We start from the raw sequence: 26,170 nt of genomic DNA, 5'->3' as shown, positions 1-26,170 counted from the left end.
ACGAAATACCACGGGCGATGGTGGATATTCATACAAAGACTGGCAATATGAAAATCGATTCACGTTTTTGTGCCGCTGACAACGCACAATGGGCGATGAGATGACGACCGAGGACAAGCTGATGCTGATGGGATGCTAGCTTCTACTGCAAAAAGCGCAGGTTTAAAAACAGTATCCTGATTGCTAAAGTGAATCTAAGACATAGCAATAGAGAAGTCTAGAACAAATTTGTATCTACACTGATAAATTGAATGAAAATGAGAATCATCAGGGTAAGATAATTGCTCGCCAGAAAACCAGACATGGGTCAATTTGTTTTTAGATGTACTGAAAAAAGACGACGTAAATGGCTTCTTTAATTTCCAGCTCGTGGGCTATCAGATATACCAAGGGATCCTGACAAGCATTGAGGACAGAATCAAGCCGAAGAAGTCAAACTACCGGAAACCTCTTACAGTTGGCTTGAAGTTGGCAATAACTTTGCGGTAGCTAGCATCAGGGGACAGCTACCACTCGCTAATGTTTTGCTTCGTGGTAGCCTTCAAGACCATCTCCAGTATCATCCGTCAGGTTTATACTATGTGATACTTTAGAATTAGCTGAGGTACTCATTTCATTATAAAGAAGTGAAACTCCAGCTGCTGGAGCAGTATTGAATTCTCATTATACACAATTAGTTGGTCCTTTATTTAAGGCAAGGCAAGTGACCAATTGCCAAAACAGCACAAAACAGCACAAAACAGCAGAATACAAAACAACATACATAACACATAAATGAATAAAGCTGGGGTCACCGCCTTGAATCGGTCAATGCAAAGCAGTGGGGGTTTAAACCGGTTTTAGAGCGCTCAACCTCACACTTGGCCCAGCAATATTCATGAAACACCAGTGTGGAAGACCATCACTAAGAAGTAAGGTGGTAGATGGTAGCTGCACCAACGGAGTTGGTGCCTTAGACGGACAGCAGGTTTGTTGACTCCTTGTACTTAAACTCAAAAGATTACCATTCCATAATCTTCGTGACATTGGTCTACGCATAGTACATGTTCATTTAAGCGGAAGTAGGCAGCACTGGATCAGACGGTGATGCTCAAGTATGCAACAACAGTGAACTAATGGAAACCAGCGACAAGGAAGTGTTCGCTCAACTGATCCTGAACATTTACCGAACGACGACAAACCAATGCAGTTTTTTATATTATAAAGCAATGTTCCATATGAAAAGCAGAAACTGTAAAATGTTCATGAACATCATTACTTTTGCAAAAATAAATGATCGATTTAAAATAATTTTAGATTTAATATAATTTAATAGCCTGAACTTATTTTATTATCCAAACAATATTAAACAATAATAAAACTCGTCATTATTGTTATATCAATTATGATTGATAACTTTATATTTCAAATATTGACTTTTAGACTTAAGCCCATTGTAAAAAGGTATCTTTAAAACGATAAAATCGAACTTTAAAACGTCGATTTAAAGAAAATCGAACAGCATATTCATGCCACTGTGATATGTATCTATTTTTCTATAGTCTAGCACATCATTCCCTGATTTTGTGACGAAAATTAAACATGCGGTGATTTGAAGAAATAAGCCTATGTGCACCAACATATACAATAAAATCAGTACGTTATTATAATTGCGCTTTAAGCTTATTAATAGAATTAAAATATAGTTGATGTCGTAATGAAGCATTTGATTCGTGCCATAGTAAAGTACGTAAAATCCATGCAATCACACGTGGATATGTATTCGAAAACGCATTTTGTTAAAACGCAAATAGCGCAATGAAATTTATAATGAATTCATGAAGCAACTTTTTAAGAGATTGTGGCATTTTTGAAGTTTGCGATTAAATGCTTTAAATAAAGAAATGTAAACATCGGCACTTAAAGGCTCCAGTATAAAATACGAATAAGCTATCGCGTTAACCACTCAACCATCCACACTGACTCTTCAACTTGTACGTTTTATACTTTAAATACGCATTCCAAGTATTATAACATTCCGAATTGTATTGTCAGTATGAGCCTACGTTAATAGTGTTATCTCGCCCACTGATGTACAATGTTCTTTTTATTTGGATCTGTGACTAAAATTATGTAAACAATGTGATTAAGTTCCGTGAACTGCATAAGGCCTTTTGACTAAAATATCAATTTCAAAGAAATTAAAGAAAAACTATACATTTAAGTGCTCTAATTGCGATAAATCGTTCATGAGTTTTTTAATCGTTTAGGCGGGAATTCACCTGCTTTTATCCATTACCAAACGGCGTCATGTGTCAGTCAATACTGTTTCTAGTCAAACAGATATATACTAGGGGAACTATGTTTTCGTTATTTTACAAGGATATGCTCACCGTTCTGTATACTGATTATTGAAGGTTTTATTAATAAAATAAAAGCATGTAAAGAATTGGTCTTTAAGGGACATATCGATACGGTATTCTCCTTATCAAATTATGATTACCGGAAGCTCTTGAAATGTTGAAATCATTAAATGTTCATTAAATAATAGCTTATGAAATTTAAAAAAAAAAAACACACGTATAATAAAAAAATTAATAAGTTATTCCAGTGACAGTTTTTGCGAGCGCGTTAAAAGCAACAACTTTACTAATTATTGCGAGTTCTTCCCTGAAGAAAAAACTTTGATTGTGAATTTAAAGATTGTTTTCGACCGCGTGTGTGCCGTTGTGCATTTTACATATTAACATTACTTAAGATTACACGTTTCGTTCCGTATATGTCATGATATTAATTTCTCAAGTTTTTATTTTATTTAAATAACCCGTTTTATGTGTTACGTCATTTCTTCCAAAGATTTATCTGCATACAAGTGTATTCAGCACTTACATACATGATAACAAATTCATTTGGGTCGGAATGAATTCGTTAAACATTTGACATATTTTCAATACTTAAGATTAGAAGCTAATGTTAGGAACAAACGAAATTACCTATCTAAGCGAACCAATTATTTCCTCAATACAGCAGTTTTAATAATATGTATTCGCATAAGTATAAAACAAAAACATGTTTATATTGATCACTTCGACTGAAAACATATCGTGTATTGCATTTGCACAAACCTTTCAATCCACTAAAAGTTCACTTTTTTGCGATTATAATATATTGACCAACTCAGAACTTGTTTAAAAGAAGGTCGTCCAAAATGTGTCACATCAAAGTTACTAACATGTATCAATACCGTTATGGTAAAACGCGTCAAATGTCATTGTATTACATTAACAGTTAGTATTTAAGTTTGCAATACAAAACCATCCACCAATATGCATCTTCTAAGCAAGCGTCAGACATGAAAAAATGCTTCAGGTATTCCGAATTGCAATAATGGTAGCATTTGGTCACAACAACCTCATAATAGTATCGTACCGGCTTTACCTTTTTCTGTTTTTCATTACACTTACCGGTATATTGCACGTATAAGTCGTGGTTTTGTTTGTTTAACTGGCGTGGTACGTCTTTTAATGTAATCTTAATATTTTTTGTTTCATTGTTGGGTTTTCATGTACCGTTCGCTTTCTACAGCGGTACACACTTCACGGTGTCGATGCATATCGGTGGCCTTTCTGTCAAAATGCTGCCTCTCTGTTCATTCTTGGCTGCCTCTCTGTCATAAACAAGAAAATGAATGATCGACATTCACAAAACAGGTAAGAAAATCTAAAGTTAAAACCCGTAAACACATTTGTGCATAAAAAGAGCTGGTCAACGAGTTGAAGCATATATCCAGCTACAGGTTCACAGTATTCCACAGGTTCAAACACTTATCACAAACTCTATCGAAGATGGAATGATGACGAGAGTGGTGGAACAATCGTGCATACATGCCACTTTGATGACTTTTTAACATAGCTTTTCCGTAACATGTCAAATATCTAGTGTCATTCAAAGGTGGTTAGCGTGTGGCTATGATATTAATTAGTGAAAACATCATTTTGAATGATAAATTGTCATATTATAACGAATAGTCTACTTTTCTGAAAAAAAATTCACTATTAAATATATATATAACAAGGTATCCAACTCGAACTCACCCGAAAACGGAGTGCATCGCTTTGAACAGCTATTAATTCATCAATTTTGCAGCGATTTTCACGATCTTGGTCTTATTCAACGCAGAAATGAATATCCTTTCTGGAAATGTATATGTCTTGCAATATTTTTACAAATACTGGGTCAAGTTTTAAGAAATAACACGATACACAACACGCGTGACCCAGTTAACATCGATCAGACCGTATTCATGACTGAAATCTTCACGGAGTTAATGGCATTTTCTCTGCAAAGTTCACGAACCTCGATACCATAATTCAATAAAACGCATGAAAAAAACATTCTTACCGTGCTTGCCGTTGCATTTTGCATCAAAAATAACTGTCCAGCGCCGTTTGAAACCTTTGTTTACATACATTTCAACTAACTGACATTTTAAACACACGAGTGATTTCATTGGTCCAATGCGAAGGTGCGTCTTTACAACTGGAGATTTCACTATGAATACGGTCTGATCATTGTCAAGTAGGTCAAGCGAATTGTGTATCGTGTTATTTCTTAAAATTTTACCCAGCATGTGTAGAAATATATCAAGATATATACATTTCCAGAAAGGAAGTTCATTTCTGCGTTGAATAAGACCGTGTTCATGAAAATCGCTGCAAAATTGATGAATTAATGGCTGTTCAAAGCGATGCACCCCGTTTTCGGGTGATTTCGAGTTGGATACCTTGTTATATATATATATATATATATATATTTGATAGTGAATTTTTTTTTTAAGTTGATTTTTCGTTATAATATGATAATTTATCATTTAAAATGACGTTTTCACTAATTAATACCATAGCCTTACGCTAACCACCTTTGGTGTCATTGATATCATCTTTATGGTCAAATCTTTACATTCAATTTACGCTATATAGTAATTTTCACCAATTTTACTTAAAACATGCCTACTTTCGCTTTCGTTGTGTCACGGAAAGCCTCTCGATCGGCTCACTTTTCTGGCACGGGAAGCCTAGTCGTCGATTGACATTTATATTTTTCTCAGTAAAATGATTTTAACACTTGTCAAAAGTATTGATAGTAAAAATTTAAAATGTCAGAATATTGGATGTAAATATCAAAGGCGAAAGGGGACTTTTAACGTAATTATTTGGACTATCGGCTACATATTTGAAGTATCTTAATGTACATGTATAAATCCGTCAGAAATCGGCTAGGCTCAGATTATCAAAACGGCCCATTCTATATTTGGTCCTTTTAAAACGGCTCTTTACAAGTAGATCAACCAGTCAATAAGTATCATTCCGTCCCTGTCCATTGACTCGGACTAGTTGCTAGTGGTTCACTGAGCCCTGGTATCAAAATTTATTCATTTGATAGCAATTTTTATCTTTCAATTTTCGTCAATAGCCCAAAACACAAAATTGTGTGCAGAACTATTTAAAAATGAAATATTTACAGCTAAAAACGGGCAGACTTACAAGATTCAATTTTATAAAAGTCTAGCCTATAAGAAGTCATATCCACTCGAGAAGAGAACTTTATATATCAAGCGGTTTAGCTCGACGACTAGGCTTCCCGTGCCAGAAAAGTGAGCCGATCGAGAGGCTTTCCGTGCCACAACGAACGCGAAAGTAGGCATTTTTTAAGTAAAATTGACGAAAATTACTATATAGCGTACATTGAACGTAAAGATTGGATCATAAAGATGCTATCAATGACACTAGGTATTTGACCTATTACGGAAAAGATATGTTAAAAAGTCATCAAAGTGGCATGTATGCACGATTGTTCCACCACCTTCGTCATCATTCGATCTTCGATAGACTTAACGATAAGTGTTTGGACCTGCGGAATACTGTGAACCTGTAGCTGGATATATGCTCCTGCTCATGGACCACATTTGTTTATGCACAAATGTGTTAACGGGTTTTAATTTTAGATTTTCTTACCTATTTTGTGAATTACGATCATCCGTTTTCTTGTTCATGACAGAGAGGCAGCCAAGAATGAAAAGAAAGGCAGCATTACATGTTTAACAGAAAGACCACCTGCATCTACACCGTGCACTTCGTAACGTCTTGTGTTTAATCTTGGCATCCTTGAGCAACGTCTGTAACTGGCGTCTTGATACCTGAACATAGTAAGCGTGGTATTCCGTTTAGAAAGCATAGTATTCCGTTTGAGGCATATTAAAACATTTGTGTGTTAATATGTTTTAAAATAAACGGGTAAGAATTCCACTGCGTAAATAATACCGTCAAGTGCGTTATATTACGCACAGTAAATGTTAGCGTTAATTATGTGAGAAAACATATAATAATAAAAATTAATAATAAAACAATGGATAGAAAAAATAAAAATGATAACTCTTGATAGATAGAGAGAAAATGTTCTCCAAGACATTCGCACCAATGCGGAATTCGTCCACGACCTTTATTTCGTGTTAAATCTTTTAACATAGGAAAGAGCTGTTTGTCATTTGGAAGTGAAGTGAATAAATTTAGGGTGTTCTATTGGAAATAAAAAATAATTTCCCCTAAGAAATATTCAAAATATAATTAAACAACCCCATTTTTCTACATCATGTTTACTAAAATAAATACAGATTAAGTGAAACTTTAGCCGCACAAGCAAAAATAAAACCATTATTATACACGAAAGTCTTGTATTTATCGCAAGAAACCAATCGCAAAATAGTGAGACATAACAACTGCAATAGACAAGACACACATGTACATAACAAACTCACACACATGGACAAAACTTGAGTTCACCGCTTGGAAGGTTTAAACAGGTTATGTAAAGCTCCCAACCTTTCACTTAACCCAGATCTATTATTTTAAATGAAACATTTAAACAACTGACAACACGGAAAACATAAAACATACAAAAACATGGTAAAATGATAAATCTGGGGTCACCGCATATGAACGGTTAGTGCGAAAACAAATTGGGGGCTAAAACCGGTTTTAAGTAGCTCCAAACCTCAAATGTTGCCCAAATTTAATCACTCAACATAAATGTTTCCACATAATTTTACCTCATAGCATCACAATTCAAATAAAATAGCAATAAAAGAGAATACATTTCAATTTAATTACCTTTTAACTACTCAATGTTTATACTAAGATCAAGCACCATAACCTTGAATTTCAGAGGCAATGTTAAATTAACCAAAAATAGTAATAGCTTAACTTCATCTCGTCTTTATTAACAAGCTAATGAGACACAGCATCATATAATTTATACATTGAGATCATCGTAGCGCAATGCAAGAAGTCTAAATAATTCGAGCTTGACCGCTGTAGCTAGTAGTTATGTGTAGCCTCTATCGATACCGTTCATTTCGCGTTGGGTGCAAATTGTTCCGTTTCGTTCCCAAATGATTCGTACACAGGTGTGTATGTTTATGTTTTTAACAAATGTTCGGACATGCATTTCATAACATACACAGACAATTGTTTTTATACGGTTAGTTTAATAACGTTTATATATTTCAGATATGGTTTTAGCAAATTGTTATAATGTGTAAATTCTGAGCTCAGGCAGGGGATTGAATCCGGGTCCGTTCGCCCTAATTTCTGTTCGCCCTAAATCCTGTTAGCCCTAAATCCTGTTCGCCCTGGGTCCGTTCGCCCTAAATTTTAATATCAAAGCAGGGAAGCAATAAATATAACGAAATTTGTTATCTTTTAAACATTTTAATATATAAATGACAACTTAAGCTACAAACTTGCCAACATGTGTGAAAAATCAAGACGGCGCTCTTTAACGTGTAAGCGTGTTTGTAACAAAGCCGTCAAAGGCCAGTAATTTTCTCTAATTGTTTATTATATTAATTAATGAAAACTTTATGTTACACCTTTATTGCCCGGGCATGAGGCTGTTCCTTGATACGCTGTTTGACCTATAACAAAACAAAAATACGATAATGCTTTACTGGGAATTATGCATGTGCGTAAAGTGTCGTCCCAGATTAGCCTGTGCAGTTCGCACAGGCTAATCAGGGACTACACTTTCCGCCTTAAATTAACTAGAGACATCATTTAAACGAAAAATTCCATAAAAGCTGAAATTGTCGTCCCATGTTTTAATGAATAATTTAAATATGTTAAAACATTACGTTTCATTTACAATAACTTACAATGGTGGAAGACTTCGCTCGAAGAGGAAGCTTCGGGTCAGCTGGGTGCACGTGCGCATTGGAGCATAGACGGAAGTCACTGCCTTTCTGTAGGACTGTCGCGTGACAACGCATTTTATTACTTCGCACGCTACACCGCCAGAATATGGAACTCTTGTTAGCATTCTGGAAATATGTGTATTATCTTACATGGCAATCGAGTATAATATAGTTAAGCACATTTTATGAAATTCATAATCATTAATGAAGCGTTCTCGTAAATTGAGTTGCCCATCGATTGCATGCATCAATATTTAGTATACTCTTTAGGATAATAGTTTCAACTTAATAATCATATTCTACATAACTGATTTCTATATGATTTAGTAATTGTTCTCAATGTTAACTAAATTAGGTTAAAACGACACTCAATCAATCGATTAACACAGACCATTATCTCTTTAATCTCTTAATTAATCGACAACGATCAATAAAGGCCAGTTGCTACTTCACACAGCGCATTACACGCGAGATATATTGGAAATTGATCAGTTTAGTAAATTGAATATTGATGATGTTTTTATTGAGATTTAATGATGTGTATATGAATTTTAAATTTATTTGCCTATGCAGGGATCGACAAGATTACAAGAATATAGATAATCCGACAGACGGTGGTTATGAATGAAAGAACCATAAACAACGCAAGAAGTTACACTCAAAATCTCATAATCTTAATGATTATAATACACATATTAATGTACAAATAATTTATAAATTTAAAATATACAGCTTATATATAAAATAATAAATGATGCACTTTATATTGTGTACATTGTGTTCATAGCCCGATATGGAAATGATAATATAGGGCGAACGAACCCAGGGCGAACGGACCCAGGGCGAACGTGTAACTAGGGCGAACGGACCCGATACCGAAACTACCCAGGGGATTGAACCCACGACCTCCAGAGTGGTAGTCAGACACTTTAACCGCGTCGCTAAAGAGCTAGCCCAGTGACCTTATTTCTCTACACTCCTCCCCCTTTTAATGTTTCAAGGCCCAGACACGCCCGCTACAGCATGTCCTGCATCAGCATGGCCCTCCCAGAAACCATTAAACAGCTCAGATCCATCCCCGCATTCACAGTTCTTTTTTTGCCTCGTCGCCATTAATGTGAAAATACTGAGCTCAGGCCGGGGATTGAACCCACGACCTCCAGAGTGGTAGTCAGACACTTTAACCACGTCGCTAAAGAGCTAGCCCAACAGCAAGGCTGTTGGAAGTGACCTTATTTCACTACAGTTATATGGTTATAATAAGGACATGGGTAACTTTGCAGCAGCTAAACATGCTAAGGAACTTCAAACTCAAAGTTCAAGTTTAGGCTGAGTGTGGGTAAGTGTGTATTTCGAAGTTTATGAGGTCCTTTCCAAGACAGAGGCTACATTATATGTGGACTTTGAGTGTTCCCCAGCACTCTGAGCTAATTAACTTAATAAATTCGTGAAAGAAAGGACGAATTTTGCAATTTCCAGCTATTTCGTTGATCCTGAAAGATTAACTAATTTTGGTGTGGTCTTGTGTAGTGTGGGGATGCTGTTGTACCCTGAGAAATCCCACATGTCTGGTTTGGTGACCCGTGACCACCCAAGCTAGGGTGTTCAGGGGGTTTATGATTTTGAAGTTTCCTTGTTATTTTATTCATATTTCTAAGAAGGGTAATGTTTAACAATTAGAAGGGTAATGTTTAACAATTGCATCAGTCTAAAAAAATTGAAAATCGGATAAGTAGTTTTTAGACATTTTTAAGATAAGACGTGTAAGTATTTTAATAGATAAATTCTCTGTTGAAACGTTAGGTTATTATGGCACCTAAATGAAGAAAATTTTAGGGATTTCTTAATAAATGTAGTCTGGAACCACTTAATCTTCAAAATTTACTTATAACAACATACATCAAAATGTTTGTTTGCGTTTCAGCTTTCAGAAAATTTACGCCTTTTAGGCAAAAAAATCCAAGATGGCCGCCATAAAGACGCCCAAAATGGCCGCCATGGATTTTTAATAAAAGTTGTTAAGTCATAAAATCATTGATATTTTGATGAACATTGAAATATTATTATGCCAGGTTATGAAAATGACAATGTTCTAGTATTTTCAACACAAATTTGAACAAATATTATGTTTTTGGATGAAAAAGGGCAAATTTCAAGATTGGCCATTTAGGTTTTGCCGCCATCTTGGATTTTTTTCCGCACTGATATTAAATTTTATTTAAAAATAGTCATGTAACATAACAAATTAAAGGGAATTCCACAAGTATTTAAGAAACGAAATCGAATCTAAAGATCTAATTAAATAATGACCAGCAGGAGCAAATAAAGGACTCAAATTTTCAAGGTCATCCCTAAAACCACAATCCCTCAGGCCCCTTTTGCATCAATTCAGGTATTGGACCTACCAAAATCTTTGTAATACATTAGGGTTCACTTTTATGCCTGCCCACAAGAAAAATTTCCATTAACTGTTGTTGCCACAGAAGTTTTAATGTTTTTTTCAATTTTTTTGTGACCTTGACCTTGACCATTCATCTTTCTGGCAGGTATACACTTAAAGCCCAATGTATACTGAACATTTTGGTACTAGCCTCATCTATATTGAAGCAAAATTGACCAGCGGAATTTAGATAAAACAAGGCCACCTTATGACTTTCTCATATTCATTTTCAATACATTTTACAATTGAAAAAATGTCACAACAATTTTGGTCCTGCCTGAACACCCTACCCAAGCTCACATGCTGCTGGGAATGGGAATTGAGCCCGGGTTGCCTAGGTGAGAAGCGAACAACTGGGCTAGCTGGACAGACAGTTCAGACTGAGGTTATCATCTTTTATAGCCTGCAACACCCTCTCATGTTACTAAAACAATAATCATTTGCTTGTAAAAACCATATTTATGTATTGGATAAATGATTAGATATTTAAGCATTATTGGCTTAACTTCATTTCAAAATTACTTTTTTATTTCAAAAATCCAGAATTTCAACTGTAGTCACCACAAAAACAACATCTCTGTCCGTAATTCTTATTTATTTTTACGTAAGGTAATTCGTGGTAAATATTCTAGATAGCAATTAAATTAATCAAACATGAATAAACAAATATCTGACTTACCTTTAAAAGCAACAATCAATTAAGTTTATATTTGTTTTTATAATATAATTGGAATTTGAGACATGAAAAGAAATAAATATCACAGTTATTTTCAAGCATTGTCTGATTAAAAAACAACAACACCGTTCAACTCCAAAATGTTAAATATTGTTAGAGTGTGAGTTTTAAGACCTTTAATTTCCAGGAATGGAATGATATTGGCAGTGAGAGTTTTTTCTTGCAGATTTAACACGTAGGTCGCAAATATTTGTTTGTAAACAAGGCCTTTTCCGTCCTATGCCAGGGGTCTGAATATGTGCCCCATTTCCAATGCAAATCTGGTTGTTTTTTTCCCCAATTGAATTTTTTTTCCCAATTCCAACTTCCAACGATTGCAAAGTTGATTTTTTTCGGCCGCTAAAAATGCGCAAAATAACGTTACCTCAATCTGCAAACTAAACATTGGGGAAAACACGCTTGTTTTGAGCCCGGCTTCGTATCGATCAATACTGGGCGCACTGTGAAGGTAATCATCAAAATGGCATCTCACAACAGCAAATATTACGTTGCCAAAATAATTAAAAAAAAATGAAAAATACATCAACAATTTCGTCCCTTTTTAACAAGCAAAAACATAAACAACAACATCGGATGAGGTAAGTATAGGAATAAACCGAATTAATTCTACTAATAATCGAAGATCGTTATAAATGATTTCCGAAATTTAACAACAAAATGCGACATAAGATTATTTTTTTGGATATCTGATATTGATTATAGATTGATTCATTTGTTAGTAATTGTGTTATAAAATAACTATGATATTCTTCTTATTTTAAGGCATTAAAGCAGTCCTAAAATCTTAAACAATACTTGTTACTTTGTGGTTAAGAAATTTTGAATACTGACAGTGTGTTTGTTTATATTTTATTAACATAGGCATGGTAATGTACACTTATCACAAATGTTCATAATATTTTGTAAAATTTTAATTATATGGTTACAAAATAGTAATTATTTACCAGTTAACGGCCTCTTTGAAATATAAGAAACACTATTTACATTACATTATTTTTCCCAATTGACACAGTTTTGCGATTATTTTTTTTCCCAAAATGGGATTTTTCACGACGCAAAATTTCCAAAATTCCAGTGTGGCTTTTTCCCAAAATGGAGCGGAAAATGCCTGTAAACAAAAGACAGGGTCATAAACATTATACCGTTAGAATAGTGACCCACAAGAGTATGCTACTGACTAGACCTGTATACAAGTGACATTTTAAGTTAGAAATACTTAAGTCACAGCTAGGCTCGGAACTACTGATATATTTTCCATTAACTTGATTTTGAGGACTTGGACTAAAAAATAAAAGAGACGTTTAATGCCAAGTGAGACAAATTCACATCACAAATAAAAAGTAGCTTTCAAATAATATTTGCATGAGCCAAACTTGTTTTTAGCTCACCTGAGCACAATGTGCTCATGGTGAGCTTTTGTGATTGCTTTTTGTCCGTTGTGCGTTGTGCGGCGTAAACATTTGCCTTGTTAACTCTCTAGAGGTCACATTTATTGTCCAATCTTCATGAAATTTGGTCAAAAGATTGGTTTCAATGATATCTTGGATGAGTTCGAAAATGGTAACGTTTGCTTGAAAAACATGGCTGCTAAGGGGCGGGGCATTTTTCTTTATATGGCTATAGTAAAATCTTGTTAACACTCTAGAGGCTACATTTATTGTCTGATCTTCATAAAACTTGGTCAGAAGATTCATCCCAATAATATCTTGGATGAGTTCGAAAATGATGCCGTTTGGTTGAAAAACATGGCCGCCAGGGGTGGGGCATTTTTCCTTATATGGCTTTAGTAAAACCTTGTTAACACTCTAGGGGCCACATTTATTGTCCAATCTTCATGAAACTTGCTCAAAAGATTTGTCCCACTGATATATTCAATGAGTTCAAAAATGGTAACCTTTGCTTGAAAAACATGGCTGCCAAGGGGCGGGGCATTTTTCCTTATATGGCTATATATGGCTATAGTAAAATCTTGTTAACACTCTAGAGGCCACATTTATTGTCCAATCTTCATGAAACTTGGTCAGAAGATTCATCTCAATAATATCTTGGACAAATTCGAAAATGATGCCAGTTGGTTTAAAAACTTGGCCGCCAGGGGGCGGGGCATTTTTCCTTATATGGCTATATATAGTAAAACCTTGTTAACACTCTAGAGGTAGCGGATCTGTGTTCTAGTGGTAACACACTGGCTTCACAATCCAGAGATCGCTGGTTCGATCCCCCGCTGCACCTAACCTACTAACTTGTCTTTCGCATGAGACCTTAAACCGAGGTGCAGTGTACTAGGTGCTATACACCGGGCACTAAAAGACCCAGGGTCACCTCTGGAACGGGGTGTCTCCTGTATCTTGCACTATCCCCCGTAACCAACTAACACGTCTTTCTAGGGGCGATGGCCATATGGGAGGCAATCCCGGTGCACTCGATAAAAAAACAAAAACAACAAACAACACTCTAGAGGCCACATTTATTGTCCAATCTTGATGAAAAATGGTCAGATGATTTGTCTTAATGATATCTTGGATGAGTTCGAAAATGGTTACGTTTGCTTGAAAAACATGGTCGCCAAGGTGTGGGGTATTTTTCCTTATATGGCTATTTAAGGCTATAGTAAAATCTTGTTAACACTCTAGAGGCCACATTTATAGTCCGATCTTCATGAAACTTGGTCAGAAGATTCATCCCTATAATATCTTGGACGAGTTAAAAAATGATGCTGGTTGGTTAAAAAACATGGCCACCACGGGGGCGGGGCTATTTTCCTTATATGGCTATAATAAAACCTTGTTAACACTCTAGAGGTCACATTTATTTTCAGATCATCATGAAACTTGGTCAGAAGATTTGTCCCAATGATATCTTGGATGAGTTCGAAAATGGTTTTGGTTGCTTTAAAAACATGGCCACCAGGGGCGAGGCATTTTTCCTTATATGGCTATATATGGCTATAGTAAAACCTTGTTAACACTCTAGAGGCCACATTTATTGTCCAATCTTCATGAAATCTGGTCAGAAGATTGGTCTCAATGATATCTTGGATGAGTTCGAAAATAATTATGTTTGCTTGAAAAAAATGGCTTTCAAGGGGCGGAGCATTTTTCCTTATATGGCTATAGTAAAATCTTGTTAAAACTAGAGGCCTCATTTACTGTCCGATCTTCATGAAACTTGGTCAGAAGATTCATCCCGATAATATCTTGGCCGAGTTAAAAAATGATGCCGGTTGGTTGAAAAACATGGCTGCCAGGGGGCGGGGCATTTTTCCTTATATGGCTATAGTAAAACCTTGTTAACACTCCAGAGGCCACATTTATTTTCCGATCTTCGTGAAACTTGGTCAGAAGATTTGTCCCAATAATATCTTGTTATCTCAGGTGAGCGACTTTGGGCCTTTCAGGCCCTCTTGTTCTACTCTTCACGTCAGTTGTGGCCTACAGAAAGTTCAAATACAACTGATATCCATTCTCAGTTGTCATAAGTCAATTTAGGAATTTAATTAGGCTTTCTCTTAATTTTCACCATGTATAAATTGTAATTGAATGATGTCTTTATGAAGCTTAAACATTATCAGTGATTATGCACATTTTATGTTGTTGTTTTTCTGACAGCAATGCTAAAAAAATCATCGCCAATTCTTAATTTAAAAAAGCCAAACCAAAAGTCTATTTGTTGGTATGAACCTTTTTAGGAAAATCATTTTTGGGTCATGACGTATTCATCAGAGTTTTTTAACTGTCCCTTTCCAGTGATATTAAAATAGTTATCATATTGACAAACTGTCTCTCAAGAGACTCTTGTCCCAACCTTGGTTTTTATCATGCATGAATGAATTTTCTAAAATCTAGACAAAAGTGGTAACCATGATGAGATGTGTTGCATACAAGAGCCAGGGCAAAAGGTGAAGGTCATAATTCAAGCTACCGGTAAATGTTCATATAAAAGAAATAAATCCTGAAAACTTGTGGTATGATTGCAACACAAACACACCAAAGCTAAGGGGTCATTCTTCGGAGCCCACTGCTCAAACCTACATAGTAGTCTTTTGAATGAAACAATAAACGACCCATAGAGTCATCTCAGGAGAAAGACATATTATGTGTCTCATACGATGACGAGACATGGCACTTCTTCGGGCGTGATTGCTGCAGTCCATATGGGAAATCCCCTACTACCTATACATTTTAGGGAGAATTACTTTGTCCAGCAAAGATGTTTATTTTAAATCCTTGTCAGATCTGAGACAAAGTTTCATGCTAAAGAATCAGCTTATTTGTTCTAAGGTCAAGGTCACAAGTCAAGGTTAAATGACAAATATTGCAAATCTACACTAAACACTTTTTCTGGAGCATAACTTTGCTTGGCAAAGATTAATTTTTGAAATAACTATGTAGGAATATATAAATGTCTGCAATGGTAATTTTAGTGTTGAAAGTGTTTTTTATAGCCATTTTGGGAAAAGGAGTCTGGTCAAATACCGGGTAGGAATTTTGTAATCGATAAAATTGCAAATTTGGGAATTTGTTATCGACAAAATGGACCAAATTGGGATTTTTTTAAATAAAACAATATTGACACTTCAGGATAAAATCATATCCATATAAGTTTTACTTATATACTTTGATAGATGTTTATGAAATAGAATTGAGATAAAATAATCATTAGACACTTTCCAAAAAAAAAAAATAATTGGGTGGGGCGAATTGTGATTGTTGTTTACAATTTCGCTTTGGGATCTTCAAGTTTAGGGCCTTTTTAAATAGCAGGAAAAAAACTGGTCGCAAACATTAATACTTTAAATGTTGAATTAAGGGTTTAATTTCAATGTTGGAGAGGATTAGGGAGCAACACATGTGTCCCAGAGTTATAGTTGCATGAGCTTAATGAGGTAATTGTTGATAGAAACATAAATGATGTCATGGATTATCAATGCCTAAGTTAAGAGAGTTATATAGCTATATATTTGTATTCCAGCTAAATGTGGCTGTCCCGCATATAACTAGTATGTTTTTGCAATTAATAATAAATTGGATGATTGGATTTTCAGTAAATGATCAGTCAAGTAATGTGTAAACTGTTTTTATGCTCCCCCAAAATTCATTTTGGGGGCAGCATATAGTAGCTGCTTCTTCTGTCCGTGTGTCTATCCGTGCACAATTTTTGTCTGGGCTATTTCTCAGCAACTAATGACCGGAATTCAATGAAACTTTATGGGAAGCTTCACTACCAAGAGGAGATGTGCATATTATCAGAGGGTTCTGGTCGGGTGATTTTTTACAGAGTTATGGCCCTTTGAAATGTTCTATTAAAAAATTATTATCCCCCCAACTACTGTGCCCTCAAGACGTTTCCTTTTATCTGAATATATAGTGCAATATTGTATTGTGACAAAAAAAACTTTGGGGAGCATCACCCGTCGCGGACGGTTTCTTGTTTGTATTCCTTTATGATTGTCCAATTTAGGTGTTGTTTATTTTTCTAATTCAAGCTTAGATATATATTGACTAACAATTTTAAGGTACATATAGGAAAAATATACAGTAGAACCCCTCTAAACCGGACAACCCCGGGACCGAGAGGAAATTCCGGTTTAGAGAGGATTCAGGTTTAGAGAGGACATTGACTATTTACTTTCAGAAAGTGAATTACATAGCCTATATGTGGAAAAAACTCTTTCAGCAAATTTAAATAGTTTTTTTTACATATATTATCAATATCAGTCACAACATAAATCAAACAGTGCACCCTGAAAAACAAACTATTTTATACATGTATGCATTTGTTAGGTGAATTTACTATTCTCGCACGATATCCCCGATCGTCGATTGTCCTACCCCATATTTCTCTGACAGCATCTTTAGTGTAGGTTTAGGGAACATCTCTGACTCTTTTATCAATTTGATTTTGTCTTGTAGAGACAATTCCACTTGCATTTACTTCGAAGGAGGTTCGGACATTTTAAGTCTTAGTTATCTTAATTACCAATTTGAAAATCTAAATGAATATCTTAATGCAACTGCTTCAATAACTCTACAAATCACCATTTTTTATGACACTAAATTAGCAATTGAAATAAACAACACAAAATTAAATAGCATAAAGATTATAAAAATTTAGCACGGCTTCCTTCATCAAAAACAAAACACACTAAATAACTCTATGTTTGTTATCAGTAATTATAATCAGTATTATCACCTCTATTGATTGATATGTACATCACAGGACAAGTTTCTCTAAATTGTTTTGCAATTTTTACAGTTTTCACATTTTCGACCACCTTTTATTAATTTCATGCGTCTTTAATCTGCTATTCACAACTTTTTGACATTAGGTCAAAGGTGCAATAAACCGGCCCAGAGGGGTTTAGAAAGGTACAATTACGTATGGAATGACCCAGTTTTGATCCAAAGAATGACCAGTATTCGAAATTGAGGCGATTCCGGTCTTGAGGAGATATTTTACGCATGGATTTATAAGGGAAAAAATGGGACCGGACAATTTGTCCTGTTCAGAGAGGATTCCGGTATGGAGAGGATCCGGTTTAGAGGGTTTACACTGTATATACTTTTTACGAGAGGAAAGAGACTTTATTAAGGCCAGATATTGGCCCTTAAAACTCTTTGTCTTCTACGCCTTAATCAAACCACATAATTTGTATTGTAACAATGCCCAGTAAGTTATGACCACTAATTGGAGGGATTGGAATTTTTAAATCACTGACCACATGCAGTTAACCTTGGCAAAGTGACCACAACTATTCCAGCCTTGTGCAAGTCCACAGTCTATGTCATAGTAACTGTCCACTTAGATTTACTATTACAAGTTAACATCTTTATATTTACATTCCTGACTTCATTCATGCTGTGGTATGCCCCTGTAGGTGTTTCTCATCATTTGAGTTGACTATTGTAATTTTGTGGTTTCTTTGCATTCCTGCATATTAAAAGTCATCAAGTGTTTTATTTTCAAGGTCATTTTTGTCTTTAACCCTTTACCACTTAGATACAAAAAAATTTACGCATTTGTAGACCCTTAGAAAGTTAAATTTCATTTAATACCTTTCTTACTTAATTCAAATTGTAAAGGCTTCATTTCCGACTCTTAGATACTGACGAGAAGCAAAAAGCATATAACCTTAACTGACTGCGATATACTGGTTTTATGCTGATTGCAAAAGCCATTTTCACTTTGCCTCTGAGTGGAAAAGGGTTAATATAAGAAACATTTGTGTTAGTATCTTAAATTGACACTGCATTATACCTGAAACAACCATCTGTTGTTAGTTATTTTTATTTTTTCGGCGTAGCTGTATTTAGCCAGCTTTTCACCTTACCTGACCTTTGTAAGTGTCCAATAAAATTCAAATAAAATTTCCCGCGGCTAGGTACGAATGAATTCACTTCATTTATTCCATTGGCTGATTTGAGTATACCACCAGAACATTGGAAACATATCCGCGTCTTTGTAACACTGTTTTACTGCATGAAATAATTTTATCTCTAATGAAAAGGCTTAATAGATAGAACAGTTTTACACTCAATTCTCGACATTAATACACTTTGTGCGTGCACCTTTTATTTTCAGAGAATTACCAGCGCAAAAGCGTTAATACTTAAAGGCTATGTTCTCATATTAATTACTTACTTCCATATTCCTGTCAACATGTTAACATGTGAAAGTATAAAGAGCAGTGGAAGCGAGGCCTCACTTTAATGCATTGCATTTCAACCCGCGAGATATCGGGTCAATTCGCGGTTAGTGTGTGAATGTCAGAGTTTATATACAGGTCATCACCGGAATTCGCGGCCAGTAAAATAATCGTTATATAATAAAGACGTTTTCCGTGAACTAGGTGACCTGGAATTTTCTTTAGACCAGAAATATGTTAAATGAAGATATTCAGCAATATAATTATGGTATGTCAATAATAGATTCTTAATGTGTTTTCAACAATACAATGATAAATATTATTTTTGATTAATTTAACAATAATTATTCCACCATATGGACTAATATATTAAGCATGAGCGCGATGATTCTCTATACTGTTAATAATCGAATCAAATAGCAATGCCCGACAAACCACTAAAACAGGTTTGTTCGAAGAACGCGCCTATAAATACGGATACTTTGCATGTGGCCGGTTGATTCATATGTTTTAATTTCACTTCCATTCTTCTTTTTGTTTTCTGTTTTGCATCTATAGGTTTATGACCAGCAATATGTAATAATGTAAAATAAGCCGGGAAAACTCCGGGTAACATCCCGTACTGCGTGTGATGCAGCTAAGAACTGCACAGATAAAGACATTCGCTATCATTGATCTCATTCATTGAACTATCAACGCTGTATATCTTTTTAAAAGATATTTCTTGTTTAAATTGATTTGTGATGAAAGGTCAATCATATTAGTAATTGAGTACCATAATTATTGAAGTAGTGGATTAGTGGTGGCTGCACAATGGTTACAGCACCAGTTGTGGTGAACGGATGAAGCCTAATACAGTGGGGTGGGTGGTTTTGTGGTAGCAGCAGCAATAGTAGTAAGGGGGGGGGGGGGCTAGTGGTGTTGGTGGTAAAGTGGTTAATGGTTAGAAGTGTGGTTGTTTTCAATGATTGTAATTTGTAAGTTATTTGTTGTAATCATAGTGCTATAGGTAGAAGAAGTGGTAGTGTTTAAGGTTGTGTTGTCAGTGGTTATCACAAACTAAGATGATGATGATGATAATAATGACAATAATGTTGATGATAATGTTTCAACAGGACAGTACATTTAAGAATGAAATGTAAGTATAGCTTTCAGGTTTAAGTACGTTTATTGTCATTTGGTGTTTTATTTTAAATCATTTAGTGAGAAATGTAGTACATGTATGTCTGTACTGCTGTAAAAGCAAGTTTGAGTGATTATGCAGGTATAGCTACATTACCTGCTGTGATAGCTTGTAGAGGTTGCATTTGTAATGGTAATATTGATAAGAATAATGGTGATGGGGACTGATGCACTTGTTGTTTCTTATGTTGTAGTTTGTCAAATTCTTACCCATTGACAGATCTGTTCATGATGATGTTGACTTGTAATCATCATGACATGAAGAAAAAAACAGACATATCTTTGTTATTGTGGTTGACTTGCAAAGTTGGGAGCATATTTTGTTGTCATGACACTTCATGCGGCCACCATATTGTACAGGAACAATAATGTCAAAGCTTTTAACCTTAATGTTTTAATGTATGATATTTTTTATATCCAGGAAGGGAAAATATTAATGATCTATAAATCAAGACTATTTTTAATTTGAATGTAAGAGAATATTTTTAGCATTAAAGCCATTATTTGTTATGAATGTGTCTTGCTGTGTCAGGTTTTAGTTGCAATTGTTTCAGGTATGTTATTAATTAAATGCACGTCTGTAATGTCATTTTGTTAAAAAGTGTTAATGCTATAATTTAAATGATGTATAGTCCTTTTGCTATATCCAACAGCTGTGTCATAATTACATAGAATATTTTGGAGTCTAGTGACATTATCATTTTGCCAGAAGACATTTATACAACATGAATTAAATTAGTTAATTTCAAAATAATAATTTTAGAAAGAGCATAAAAAGCTGTAAAAGATAGTTTTTGTTGTAGATTAATTGCAATAATTATATGCAATAGAAATACGGACTGCCAATAGAATTGCGCCAATTTTTATGCTTAAGAGAATTAAAACTTTCAACATTTAACTGCATTTATGAACCATTTAAATCATTGTATCTTATAATCAAAATAATATTTAATTCACAGAAATACTATAATAATTTCATTTAGCCTTCAGAAACGATAGGGTGAAGGTAATTTACTCCTTTCCCCCATAAGAATTTAGCAAAATGAAAATGTCTTTTGCAACCAGCATAAAACCAGAACAGCCTGCGAGTAACTTGCAGTCTGTTCAGGTTTTATGCTGTTTGCTGCTCATCAGTATCTAAGGGTTGGAAATGAAGCCTTTGAATCCAGTAAGAAAGGTCTTTAATTAAATTAAATTTTCTAAGGGACTACAAACGCGTCAAAATACGTATCAAAGTTGTATTATGTAATTCTTGGTTAAGAAGTAGGAAGTATTTTAAAAACATCACGTCTGTAAATACCTTGAGGCTGTGCTGATACACTTAATTAATATCTGTATTAATTTATAACAAAAATATAGTTTAAATATGTGTTTGCGCAGCAAAATTTATTGGGACTTATTTATAAATAATTATACCTTTATAATAACTTCTTTGGTTAACCATGTTTTCTTAAGTAAATATTATGACTGCATAGTCTTATTGTGGATGCCACTGTGCCCACATGCATTAAACCCCACTTTCCCAGAGCGTGGGATGCCACTGTGCCCACATGCATTAAACCCCACTTTCCCAGAGCGTGGGATGCCACTGTGCCCACATGCATTAAACCCCACTTTCCCAGAGTGTGGGATGCCACTGTGCCCACATGCATTAAACCCCACTTTCCCAAAGCGTGGGATGCCACTGTGCCCACATGCATTAAACCCCACCATCCCAGAGCGTGGGATGCCACTGTGCCCACATGCATTAAACCCCACTTTCCCAAAGCGTGGGATGCCACTGTGCCCACATGCATTAAACCCCACTTTCCCAGAGCGTGGGATGCCACTGTGCCCACATGCATTAAACCCCACTTTCCCAAAGCGTGGGATGCCACTGTGCCCACATGCATTAAACCCGACTTTCCCAGAGCGTGGGATGCCACTGTGCCCACAAGCATTAAACCCCACTTTCCCAGAGCGTAGGATGCCACTGTGCCCACATGCATTAAACCCCACTTTCCCAGAGCGTGGGATGCCACTGTGCCCACATGCATTAAACCCCACCATCCCAGAGCGTGGGATGCCACTGTGCCCACATGCATTAAACCCCACTTTCCCAAAGCGTGGGATGCCACTGTGCCCACATGCATTAAACCCCACTTTCCCAGAGCGTGGGATGCCACTGTGCCCACATGCATTAAACCCCACTTTCCCAAAGCGTGGGATGCCACTGTGCCCACAAGCATTAAACCCCACTTTCCCAGAGCGTGGGATGCCACTGTGCCCACATGCATTAAACCCCACTTTCCCAGAGCGTGGGATGCCACTGTGCCCACATGCATTAAACCCCACTTTCCCAGAGCGTGGGATGCCACTGTGCCTACAAGCATTAAACCCCACTTTCCCAGAGCGTGGGATGCCACTGTGCCCACAAGCATTAAACCCCACTTTCCCAGAGCGTGGGATGCCACTGTGCCCACATGCATTAAACCCCACTTTCCCAGAGCGTGGGATGCCACTGTGCCCACATGCATTAAACCCCACTTTCCCAGAGCGTGGGATGCCACTGTGCCCACATGCATTAAACCCCACTTTCCCAGAGCGAGGCTCTTGTGTATATTGAAGCGATATACCACGTGACTTTTTAAGATCTGTGTTGAGAGAATGGAGTGTTTCAGTTAACATTTTTATGCCCCACTTCGAAGAAGAGGGGGTATATTGTTTTGAACATGTCGGTCCGTCCGTCAGTCGGTCCGTCCACCAGATAGTTTCCGGATGATAACTCAAGAACGCTTAGACCTAGTATCATGAAACTTCGTAGGTACATTTATCATGACTGGCAGATGACCCCTAGTGATTTTCAGGTCGCTAGGTCGAAGGTCAAGGTCACAGTGACTCGAAATAGTAAAATAGTTTCCGGATGATAACTCAAGAATGCTTAGGCCTAGGATCGTGAAACTTCATAGGTACATTGATCATGACTGGCAGATGACCCCTATTAATTTTCAGGTCACTAGGTCAAAGGTCAAGGTCACAGTGACTCGAAATAGTAAAATGGTTTCCGAATGATAACTCAAGAATGCTAACGCTTAGGATCATGAAACTTCATAGGTACATTGATCATGACTGGCAGATGACCCCTATTGATTTTCAGGTCACTAGGTCAAAGGTCACAGTGACTCGAAATAGTAAAATGGTTTCCGGATGATTACTCAAGAATGCTTACGCCTAGGATCATGAAACTTCATAGGTGCATTGATCATGACTGGCAGATGACCCCTATTAATTTTCCCCATAAGAAGAAAAGTGATAATGGCTTTTGCAACCAGCATAAAACCAGAACAGCCTGCAAGTAACTCGCAGTCTGTTAAGATTGTATGCTGTCTGCTGCTCATCAGTAACTAAGGGTTGGAAATTAAACCTTTAAAACTTGAATTTAATAAGAAAGGTATTTAATTAAATGTAACTTTTTAAGGAACAACAAATGTGTCAAAAAAACGTATCTATGTCGGAAAAGGGTATAGGTGAATGAGGGGATAATTAATGCCGATTGTAGGCAAAAATCAAGCTATTTTTGAACATCCGGTCTTGGCTGATTTAAAACTCTGTATTAGGCTGATACAGGTATTCAAAATTATATGGGCCCTATTTTATAAAGGGCTATATAATATGATTACTTGTTCTAATTATGTCAGTTGGTTGCATTTTGAAATGGCGCATAAAAAATGTAACTGTTAGAGCAAATATAGCAACTGAAGTTTAGTGAAGTTTAGATTTTACTAAGGTTGTTACTAGTTGTATGTAAGTGTATGTTCCAGTTGCAATCCATTACATGCTGGGTACTGTAAATTGTGTTTTCCAACGGTTGGTAGTGGTGAAATATTCTGACCCCTCAAACCAAAAATGCTTTTCTCGTGCCTGGCAGATTATTTGATATTTCTTCCCACATTACATGGTTATACCACACTGTTTTTTTTTTCAAGTTAATACTTTTGTCAAATTGATTCCTCATCGTAAACAATGTCTTCGTGGTATTTAATTAATTGCATATTAAATTTATAAACTGATAATGTTGTGTTTTTTTTGTTCCAGATTTTTCATCATTCTGAATACAACTACTCCCTCAGCTGCAGTACTGTAAAACTGAAAGGCAGTTATAACTTTGACCATCGCTTATAAAGTTTGGTAAACTAGAAACACATACCCTCGGTACAGATTTGTCACCAAAGGAATCGATTGGTACCCTGGCAACAAACTTGGTACCATATCCTAGAAACACATCATTCTGGTACCTTACTGTATCATAAAAACACATCTTGTACTCTACCAACAAATTACTATCATAGTAACATTACAAATTTGTTACCTAAGCAACACATCTGTTACAATACCAAAGCAACACATCTAACAATCAAGCAACACATTTGGTACCCTACATACATATTTGGTACCCTAGCAACAGATTTTTTGCCATAGCAACAGATGATATGAGTGTGAAGGAACAGGAGTTGTCCCCAATGCAGTCTGGGAAACCACAGCACTGGTTTATATCAGACATTCAGCTTATGATGTAAGTAATTGTCTTTTTTTTGTCCCCATTATTTGTCCCCATAAACATTTTTTTTGAATAAAAACAATATATTGTGTATTCCCTTGAAAATTGAACATATACTTTATGCATTTATTTTTTTAGTATTAAAATACTTTTTGAAAGTCAGTCAATTCAAATATGGAGTTAATGTTTTCAATGATAAACGTAGTCTTGTATAATATATACCCAGTGCTCCCAGTTCATATACAGTGGTGCATTTATTTGTATCAAAACCATAAATTATTATGTTTTCTTAGCTAAATATGAGATCTTTAGTTGATCATTACTGACTGAAATCTGTACTTAATTAATTTACATAATTTGCGCCCAGCCTAGTAGATATCGTTTGTGATGATTTAATGACTGTTTTAGTTATATAATACAAATCAGTTATTATAAACATTGCGGTCAAATAATGAAATATGTTCTCGAAGACTTTCCATAAATGTGGGCAATAAAGCCCAAATTTCTCTTAAATAAACATTCTTATCATGTTGAAAACTGATAATCATGTTTTTCACACTAAGAATCATCATCATAAATTATATGTAGTAATGAATTGTTAATTTAAAAACCATAATTTTGCTTGATTACACGTGTCAACCGTGTGAGAAATCAGACCCAAAGCAAAGCTTTATTCTATCAACCAAGACTCCAATAACAGTCCTGTTGTTAAATCGAGGAGAAAATAAAATGAGCAGCATTGTGCAAAAATGGGTCTTAGCTCATATGCATCCAGCTGCCCTGTCTGCTGACGCAAGATATCAGCGTCTCCTTAGTGGACAGAATGACTCTTGATCATAATGTACAGATGCAGTGGCCTTTCTTGAACTAGTCTGTACTGATATGTCCTAAGACCAATTTTTTGCACAAAGCTGCAAAAATATACATCACATGAAAATTGTAATTGTTTATAATACCATAGACTAGAGAAATAGATGTGTGTGGTCCAGTTTATCATATGTTTCCATGGCAGCCCTGCTGTGAATGGAAAATAGGAAAAAACATTACTTGTGGTTACCTATATAATCTGGTTTGACAGGAATTTTTCTCATAAATCAAATTAATGGCTGTTTCCTTCAGGCTTTGAGGTGGCAAAAGAATACTGTCCCTATTAAACATTAGTAAGCAAGTTTTTCTAGCGTTATAATAATCTATCTGATATACCATTAGCTGTAAGTCATAAATCAATATCGCACCAATTTGACTCATTCTCTAGGTGATTTTTGGTGATTCACTCCAAACCTGTTCAAGGGTGAGTCACAGTAAATACGCTGATCAAGCCTGGCTACTGTTGTGATAGCTGGGACTGTACTTTCCTGTGAGAATATGCCACAATTTGATTCTCAATGAGATTTTAATCCCTT

At 35.7% G+C, this 26,170-nt stretch overlaps 1 protein-coding gene across 1 annotated transcript in view; it reads left to right on the top strand.

Moving 5' to 3' along the window:
- Positions 1 to 7,428: 7,428 nt before the first annotated feature.
- LOC127852705 (transcription initiation protein SPT3 homolog) overlaps positions 7,429 to 26,170 on the top strand; it is a 39,055-nt gene continuing 20,313 nt past the window's right edge. The window contains exons 1-2 of the mRNA XM_052386655.1: positions 7,429 to 7,515; positions 24,305 to 24,782. Of these exons, the coding sequence (XP_052242615.1) occupies positions 24,700 to 24,782 (83 nt within the window). The 5' untranslated portion in view covers positions 7,429 to 7,515; positions 24,305 to 24,699. The remainder of the gene's footprint in view (positions 7,516 to 24,304; positions 24,783 to 26,170) is intronic.

This window comes from Dreissena polymorpha, chromosome 12 (assembly GCF_020536995.1).
Source record: "Dreissena polymorpha isolate Duluth1 chromosome 12, UMN_Dpol_1.0, whole genome shotgun sequence".
Classification (NCBI taxonomy): domain Eukaryota; kingdom Metazoa; phylum Mollusca; class Bivalvia; order Myida; family Dreissenidae; genus Dreissena; species Dreissena polymorpha.
The sequence above is the reverse complement of the archived record's forward strand: the minus strand, read 5'-3'. Positions and strand labels throughout refer to the sequence as shown.